The sequence below is a fragment of the Sinocyclocheilus anshuiensis genome, unplaced genomic scaffold, assembly GCF_001515605.1.
Source record: "Sinocyclocheilus anshuiensis isolate Anshui unplaced genomic scaffold, SAMN03320099.WGS_v1.1 scaffold948, whole genome shotgun sequence".
Classification (NCBI taxonomy): Eukaryota; Metazoa; Chordata; class Actinopteri; order Cypriniformes; family Cyprinidae; genus Sinocyclocheilus; species Sinocyclocheilus anshuiensis.
The window spans coordinates 992,001-1,002,112 of NW_015549709.1; the positions used below are offsets into that span (position 1 = coordinate 992,001).

A 10,112-nucleotide genomic window follows, 5' to 3' on the forward strand; every position below is an offset into this window, starting at 1 on the left:
GTGTCCTCATAAACCATGTTTACGTTGTAGTACCCATGTCATTATACACATTTGTGTCCTCATAAACCATATATACCTGTACACACACACACACACACACACACACACACACACACACACGTTGTACCGGTAACAGAGTGGTGTGTTTGACCACAGTGTTGACATTTCGTAGTAAGGCCCACTTTGCCTGATCCTTCTCGTAGAGTTCGACGTAATCCCGACGCTTGTACATCCTCACCAGATCAAACCCTAAAACTCCAGCCCGAGAGCGTCTGATATACACCCTCAAACACACACACATCCACACGCTCGCTTCCTCAGCATCAAAACCCTCCGTCCAGCCCTCCAGAGACCCAGGATTTCACAGAAACCGTTTCCTTCCAGTCCGCCAGTGGGATAAAAATAATAGTAGCAACAAAAACAGTTGTCTGCACGACGTCCTGAAACACACAAACCTCCTTAAAAAAACAAATCTGAGGCCCAAAGCTGGATCATTCCTCTCTGTATTTATTGCTCCGTTCCTTTGCTTGCACTTTCTTGCTCTTTAGGTTCGTTTTTATCAGCCCTGACCGTACTATGTCCCCTTTACTCCTGCTGGTGTATATGGTGTGCATTAGCGTCTGGAAGGGTTGGTCAGGGCATTGGGTGTGGAGGTGGATCCCCTGATAATATGGAGCTTTTTAATTAACTAAATATCCCCAAAGGCAAATCAATCCAGGTAGAGGGAGAACCCAACACCGTTTGGCCGCAGCTGTCACGTCTGAGAAGGCCACATTGCCAGCCAGCGCCGCTGATACAATCCTAGCAACGACACACAGATGAATAATTCATGCCAAGACAACAACTGCATTGTTCGCTCACTCCTCCTTCTCACTGTCTTTCATTATCAAACCTCATAACAGACTATCAGAGGATAAAACAAGAGCACTATGGGAAAGAAATGTGCTTAAGCATTCATTAAAAAGCAAGACTTCTAAGTGTGGTGTGCAGAAACTAAGATGCTTTAGGTCAAAGGTCACCAAACAATATCAGTTCCTATCAGACTGCAAACAATTTCTCTTATATTGTCATATAATAATAATTATAATAATAATAAATAAAAATTTCATTCAGAAGTGGTACAACAAAAAAAGTTTGGGGTCAGTAATGTTTTTGTTTTTGAAAGAAATTAATACTTTTATTCAGCAGGGATGCATTCATTTGATCAAAAGTGACAGTAAAGACATTTATGATGTTCCAAAAGATTTAAATGTGAAATAAATGCTGTTCTTTCGAACTTTCTATTGATCAAAGAATCCTGAAAAATAAAATGTATCACGGTTTCCACAAAAATATGAAACAACACAACTGTTTCCAGCATTGATAATAATCAGAAATGTTTCTTGAGCAGCAAATTAGCATATTAGAATGATTTCTGAAGATCATGTGACACTGAAGACTGGAGTAATGATGCTGGAAATTTAGCTGCGCATCACAGAAATAAATTACATTTTACAGAACATTAACATAGAAAACAGAGATTTTAAATTGTAATAATATTTCATAATTTTACTGTATTTTTGAGGAAACATTTAAATGCACACTTGGTGAGCATAAGAGACTTCTTTCAAAAACATTATAAAATTTACCAACACCAAACATTTGAACAGTAGTGTCTATGTATTCACACATGAATCACAATCACAGAAAATAATAAATCAGCTCAATGAATCGTTCAGTCAGCCAGGTTTACATAATGCGTTTAGATTTTCAGCACTCAAACAAGTATGTTTTTAATCATTCGTGATTCTATAATGGACAGTCTCTGGGAGACTATTTTGACTAGAAGGTATTAAGGCTGCCAACTTGAAAAAACTGCACCGAATGTGCCTCAAATGTCATTGCAACACAACAAACAGACTCCTGAAACAAAGCTACGATTGTTCAGATCATTTAGAAACTGGAGCTCTAATTTAATACCCCTGCTATAGATATGAGTGCTTCTTCTATTGAGCCAATGGTGATTCAGTTCAAAACGAGATGAAAACAGATAGCAGTGGACATTTCTAGCCGCAAAGGAGTGTGAGACTGAGACTCAGTGCAGGTAAATTATTCAGCAAGTGCGAACGATCAGCTCGACGTGCAGTAACAACACGAGTGACGTTTGCGTTAGTTATATAGACGCATTATCACCACACACAATACTGCCGTACTACAGTTACTGCTATAGGTGTAATGGAGAGGGAGAAAATACAGTACATGGATGTGTGTCATAAAACACTCTGCAACCTAATCTGAGAGATATTAGTGAGCGGCAGTACACGGAAATAAACGCAGCACTTTAAAACAACCAATCAAAAACAATTAAACCAAGTAGCATAAATTTCCTAACTTATTGATAATGTTGATCAAACTCCATTGAGTTCATGTGAGCTCATGTCTACATGTAAGATCTCCCCCTTTTGGCAACAACTGGTCATATGTTCTAATATTGCATGCATGCGCTTTGCAAAAAGGAAATATTCTGAATTTGTGATTTGAGGCGAGTTAAAAACATTTAGAAATGAGTCTATCCAGTACATAAAGTTAAACTAGATTTTTTTATATTTTCTGGGAGTGCAAAACTTGTTAGCATGTCCCATTGCTTGGTGGTTGGTTTTTTTTTTGTATTAAAAAAAATAGAATAAAAAAAATGAAAAATGAAAAAAGCACCAAACAAAATTACTAACACTTTTAGTAAAATGTTAATAATATTATTAGTAAATGTAGTTGTATATATTTAAAAAATGAATAAATAATTGAAAAATACAGTGAAGGAAGGAAGGAAGGAAGGAAAGAAGGAAGGAAAGAAAGAAAGAAAGAAAGAAAGAAAGAAAGAAAGAAAGAAAGAAAGAAAGAAAGAAAGAAAGCATAAAGTTAAACTAGATTTTTTATATTTTCTGGGAGTGCAAAACTTGTTAGCATGTCCCATTGCTTGGTGGTTGTTTTTTTTTTTGTATTAAAAAAAATAGAATAAAAAAAATGAAAAATGAAAAAAGCACCAAACAAAATTACTAACACTTTTAGTAAAATGTTAATAATATTATTAGTAAATGTAGTTGTATATATTTAAAAAATGAATAAATAATTGAAAAATACAGTGAAGGAAGGAAGGAAGGAAGGAAGGAAGGAAAGAAGGAAGGAAAGAAAGAAAGAAAGAAAGAAAGAGGATGGATGGATGGATGGAAGAAAGAAAGAAAGAAAGAAAGAAAGAAAGGACGAAAGAAAGAAAGAAGGATGGATGGATGGATGGAAGAAAGAAAGAAAGAAAGAAAGATGGATGGATGGATGGATGACGGACAGACGGAACGAACGAACGAACGAACGAACGAAGGACGGACGGACGAAAGAAAGAAAGAAAGAAAGAAAGAAAGAAAGAAAGAAAGAAAGAAAGAAAGAAAGAAGGATGGATGGATGGATGGAAAGAAAGAAAGAAAGAAAGAAAGAAAGAAAGAAAGAAAGAAAGAAAGAAAGAAAGAAAGAAAGAAAGAAAGAAAGAAAGAAAGAAAGAAAGAAAGAAAGAAAGAAAGAAAGAAAGATATATATATATATATATATAAAATTCAAAATATGAATAGTAGTATAAGGTAATACTAAAATAACACTGGTAAAAAAAAATACAACCTGTCCAATATCAAAAGTAAAAAAAAAATTTAAAACCATAATAATTATATTTTGCATAAAGTAAAGCCTATTAATAAACCATTCATATTTAATGCATTGTGACATTATTTTGACAGCAATTACGCACATTGTTCACCTAAATTCTCATTCTCATCTCATGCTTTTTTCATGAGTTTATTATTATTATTGTTGTTGTTTTGGCTTTTTAATGGTAATTAAATTATATTGTTTAAATTACGTGATTTTTTTAAAGAAAAATTAAAGCCAGTACAAGAAATACTACTTTGGTGTATTAAAAATTTTACAATTTAAATGTATTTTTTCACATTACAGCAATAAGAGTTACAGGTAAATGTGCATAACTTTCATTAAATTATGTTACAAAAAAACAGGCTTAATTTTTCTTCATGCAAAATATAATTTTTATTTTTATTTGTTGGTGAAATATCACCTGGAAAACTTTCACCTTTTACAGTTTCTCACTCACAGGCAATCCCACTATTATGAAATAATTCATTCGTGCATCTCTTTGTGTGCCACAAACACCCTCAGCAAATTAAATGTCCTATTTGCAACTCAAGCATTGAAATCTTTAAAGCCCGGCCTTACCTGTACTAATGTGGGATACCTGTAACTCAGTTTGCGTGTTTTCACATCCCGTCCCTGTGCTCTGGCTCCCTTCATCTCAAACCCACTGGCCAGTTACAGCTAACCTCTCGCTTCAGTCTGCGCTCTTTAACAGGACAGAAATCACCCCAGCGCTTGTTCCTCTGTGACAGACAGAGCCGGATCCTCGTACCCCTGTGAATCTATGAGCCCGTGAATGACCACATCCCGCTCCTGAAAATGAGGGCCTGTCAGCAGCGATTAGAGTCACAGAAAGCCAGATGAGAGCAGCTCTGTGTTCGGTGTTCATCAGAGCCAATGGACCAGCAAACTTACAAAATAACCTTCAATAACCCAGCAAAAACAACAAGTAAACTGGACGTGATGGACGCGGAAGAGTTTAGAGCAAACCAAACATTTAACACTCTGTGTTTGAGCAGACATACTGCAAGTAATCCTATAAACGGGGGGACCGGGGCTAGTTGTCACACAGAAGATGTTATGGTCTTTATCTTTTCAGCCAAACTTCCAATTACACAAAAATGCTTGTTTTCTCTAGCAATGCACTGTATGTTCATATGTCAAAGTTACTCTAAAATTTAGACTATATATATATATATAATTTTTCTATTCTATTCTATTCTATTCTATTCTATTGTGATTAATATGTCTTCATTAAACGTATGTACACTTAAAAAAAATTAAGAAATTATTCACACACACGCAACCACACACACACACGCACGCACGCACGCACACAGTCATTCTGTACTAGACTCTCAGGTCTGGTCCGTGTTTCATCATTGACTGCAGTCATGCTGATATAATGACTGTTATTCAATGGGACACACAACACTGAACACAGACACCATTGCTGATCCTGTTCCACAGAAACAAACTATAACAACAGCAAAAACACCAGCTGCAGATTAATGTGCATAAAAAGAAAACAAGCAAAGAAAACAAGACAATAGAAGCAATAAACATTCCCATGCTAAATTATTCAGCCGTGAACGACCTGCCTCACATTTCCTCTATTTAACTTCCCTTTGACAACAGCTGACCTATGACCTCCTGAGAAACAGAAGCTCCTTCAGATATCTTTACCAAGACACTACAAGAATTTTATAATATTTCTTTTCAAATTCCTTCTGAAGCAGATGTGAACTCAAGCAGGTGTGTATATTTGTGCATTGTGTTATTTTAGTGTCACTGAGATACCATTATGGTTTTTATTAATATTTTAAATATTTGTAATTTTACACTTTCTAAATTCATTTTAATTTTAGTTTTTGTCATTTTTATTATTTATTTCAGTTTTATTAATTTTTATTTCAGTTTTAGTTTTAGTAATTTTAATACATCAAGTTAAACTAAATGAAAATCAGAAATGTTTCCTTGACAAATAAAAACAAATTAAAAAAAATAAGTTTGATTTATTTTATTTTTTATTTTTTTTATCTTATATCTAATTTTTTATGGTTTTAGTTTTGTTAACTAGAATAACTCTGCTCCAAACCTCTGGTGTAGTTTTAGCTGGTTAATCTGGTCCGGACACGCAGGGCGAGCAGAATGAATGTGCTGAATAGAGTGCCATGCACATGGACATTAATATTTTACGCTCTAATTAAACCAGTTGACGTCTGGGAATAAAGACTGCACAGTCTGGATGCAAGGGACAGGAAGGAGAGCCGGGATAGAGGTTAAACAGACTAATAAATATTAGTGTGTGTGTTGAAGTTAAATTAGTCTGTGTGTTGAAGAGCAACACATTTCTTCAAATTTCCCTCACAAAAGTACTGTGGTGATACCATGGTATCAAATATCATGGTACCATAGTACTGAATGATGACCATATTCATGAACCACAGTATTTATACGTTAAAAAAATATCTAAAAATATAAAAAATAATACTATCATCAATATTAAATCATATCAAAATATTAATAAATAAATAAATGTCATTTGACATTTTACATATGTCCAAAAAAAACAAAATCAATCAATCAATCATTTCAAACTTTGATGTCCACATGTAATGGCTGATGCATAAAAGCTGAAAGTGCCAAAATATGTTTAAAGCGCCCTCTAAAATTAATCTTACTGTCATTGACATTAAAAAAATTGAGATGCAGGCCCTCTTGTTTCGGGTGAAGGATAAGTTTGATCAACATGTACAGTACGGATCAGACCAAATTAAGAAGTTCTTAGTCCAAAATCCACAGGGATCCGATCTGATTCCTGTCCTGACCAATGACAGCACAGATTCAAGCAGCCCAAAATACAGATAAAGTACTATATGTAATCCACAGCCAATCTGTAGATTTATCTTTCACTGTTAATGTTTTTAACCAGTTAATTGATGAGGTTTTTCAGACTGGTAGATTAACCTCAAAGAACACTCTTTCACTGCAAAAAGTGGATTCCTATAGTCATACTGGCTTCAAATATCAGTGCATTATTAATTAGATGTTACTGTCACTTTTTGGCAAAATAAACTCAGTTAGAAAGCAAAATCTGACTAGCCAGAGGACAAACTAAATGCTGAAATGCAAGAAAAACATGCAAAGCTCACCATCTGCATCTCGTCCTTGACAAGATACTGTAATTTAGCATTCATCAGACAAAACACTCCAATTACACCGAACACAGCTCATCTAAACTCATATATCTAATATACATCTGATAGAAAACGGTGTGTAAAGGCCAAGAACTCGATGCTTTGGGAATAATGCAGCTTTCTGTGAAAAATGTGTGAACTTAGCTGGACATTATTAGTAAAATGTAATCACTATATCATGTTATTTACAGATTTACTGGAATATATCCACTAACTTATTTTAGTTTTTAGTTGACCAAAACTAAATCCATTAAAAAATAAATAAAAAAAATATTTAAATTTTTGTTACTTGGAAAAAAAAACAAACATTAAATGAAATTTATATATATATATTTATTTATTTGTATATATAACTAAAATAACATTTATACTAACTGTACAGACATTTAAAAAATAAATAAAAAACTAAAACTAAAAAACATGTAAAACTTTAAAATTAAAATGGAAAATAGAAAAATAAAACCTAATTCAAAATATTAATTAAACTACATTACTATCTCAATAATACTGGTACTAAAAAAAAAAGAATTACCATGGTTTTATTCTATAAAGAGTACTCCAAGGAGTACTCTTTAAATACCACAATATAAAAATATGGTAATTATCCAGTACCATGGTATTTACTGTAGTGTCTGCTACTATCATCATCAGTGCTCCTTTGAAAGGGAGATTTTTATTATTTTTACCTTATTTTACTCTAATTGATACACATTTTAAAATAATTAGTAAAAATAGTAATACACAAGACAAAAAATATAAATAAAATTATAAAACTGCACATACATTGTAAATGATAAAATAGATAAATTGATTGATATAATGCTAGCTAGCTAGATAAATAGATAGATAGATAGATAGATAGATGGATGCTCACCTCAGTTCAGGAAAGTCTGTGTTCTGTGGGTTTCAGGTGAGCTGAGAGGATCCACACAGGTGCGTCAGAAGAAGAATGAGTGTGGATGAGGAGGACGGGCTCGTGTGAGACACCCGATGACTGTGACTCTCTCATTCACAGCCACTGATCCTCACAGCGGAGGGAGGGAGGGAGGGGCTTCAGGACAGACACGGGACGTCCCGAGTGACAGGAGGGAGGAGGAGGAGACTCCGCAGGGGGGCAGAGAGCATGACAGGTCACACACACACACATAAAGAACATACTAAAACACAGCATCTTATATAGAAAACATTCCTTAGACAGGCAAGAGATGCACAAAAAGAGAAAAGCCGCACAGCAATCAAACTCTAAATGCAAATGAGCAGCCAGTATTTCACCAGTGACCGTCTGTATTACTGATGAAAAGGTCACCGCTTTCCAGGCCGTTTGATTTGAGATGAATTTTACAGCAGTGCAACCTGGAGATGACAAGCTGATTTCTCCTGAACGCCTCTGATATCACGAGTCTAGTGTGGTACAGTTACAGAGACGTGCAAGTCTGCCATATTCATTACTACCTAAAGCATTTATAAAAACACGGAAAACTATTTTTACCAACAGTTCCAATATGCATTACCAGTCAAAAGTTTGTAATAATTACATTTGAATGTTTTTGAAAGAAGTCTCGTATATAGTCACCGATGCTGCATTTATTTGACCAAAAATACTGTAAAATTATGAAAAACTATTCAAATTTAAAATAACCATTTTCTATTTGAATATATGTTAAAATGTAACTTATTGCTGTGATGAAAGTGGAATTTTCAGCATCATTACTCCAGTCTTCAGTGTCACATGATCTTTCAGAAATCATTCAAAAAAATCCTAATTAATCCAACTTTTGACGATAGTATATATGGTAACTAATACTAAAACAAAAGCACAAATTAAGTTGATGTTTTGAGCTTTTGACCAATGAAATTCCATGACATTTCCAGTCATTCAGGTATTCATATTATTAAATAAAATATTGTTTAATATAATCATATCGAGTTTGCTTTTCCAAAACAGTTTCTAGTTGATAGAATATTTTTATGAGCTACAAAAACAGGTCTGAAAATAGCAGTTTTAAAATTCCAATATTTTACATGATCACAGAAACCCTGTTCAAAACATGTGAAAAACAAAAACAACAGCATTTTAGGCAAATAACTGAACATTGAATTCAACTTTATTTCATTTTGTGTAAGAGTGAGAAAAACACAATCTCAATATACAAAAAGATACATCACAGAATATGATTTCTTTGACTTTTTTTTACCCGTTCTGATAAGGCACATCTATTCATCTGTAAACAACAGACAACAGGCATCACAGGCAAAGAAACAGAATAATAAAATCAAAATAATTCATAGTGATTGTAAAATGGCACAGATTTAGTGAGATTCTCACATTTCAAATCTAAAAAGTGTCTTGGCATTTGGTATTAGAGGGTTAAAACAGAGGAGAACAGTTTTGGCTTTATGATGACATTGTGATTTTTCAAGTTTGTGACTATTAACACTGTGTGAAGTTTGCCAATATACCAAATTGATATATATATATATATATATATATATTTATTTATATATTGAAGTTTGCCAATATACCAAATTGATATATATATATATATATATATATTTGTGCATATTACCACTTGGGGGAAAAAAAAGCCAGAAACCTGCTTCTTCCTCTGTTGACATACTTACTGACAGCTAGTGGTTATAACTGCTCTTTACATTGTGTTGATAATATTAACCCCTCGGATAACCGAAACAATATTTATAAGTGATAATTTTTATTCAATGTTTAAAATGTATTTTTTAACAGCTGTACGACTCTAAAACAGATTTATACTCATCATGCATTGGCTCTTCCTTAAACAGAGACATTTTCACATGCCTGTATGGAATATTTACTTCAAACACCATGTTAAATATGAATCCTGGATTCTGGTAAACAGATGAAAACAATAGATAAAACACCACATCATTTGTAGAAATGTTTCCTTTCACAAAAGCTTGATAAAGTGATTCATAAAAATCAACATGTCGTCAAGATTATGGCAAATATTTGAAAGAGAAAACACAACAGAGAGACTAAACACAAGAACCCTTTGCCCTCCGTTTCAGATTGTTTGGCAAATGAAAGGTCAAATTATGATAATAAAATTGAAATTCCTAACTACATATTTGAATAGTAGATAGTGGTATTAGATATATGCATATACTGCATGTTATTTCATATACTGATTTAAATGCATGTCTTACGATATCTTGATACAAAAGAAGATATTCTGAATAATGTTGGCAATGGTAGCCATTGACTTC

General features: G+C 33.5%; 1 protein-coding gene across 1 annotated transcript in view; it reads right to left on the reverse strand.

Annotated features, from left to right (window-relative positions):
• Positions 1-4,432, reverse strand: part of LOC107660700 (unconventional myosin-VIIa-like) — a 44,231-nt gene extending 39,799 nt beyond the window's left edge. Inside the window, exon 1 of the mRNA XM_016450091.1 lies at positions 4,252-4,432. Within this exon, the coding sequence (XP_016305577.1) occupies positions 4,252-4,326 (75 nt within the window). The 5' untranslated portion in view covers positions 4,327-4,432. The remainder of the gene's footprint in view (positions 1-4,251) is intronic.
• Positions 4,433-10,112: the final 5,680 nt, after the last annotated feature.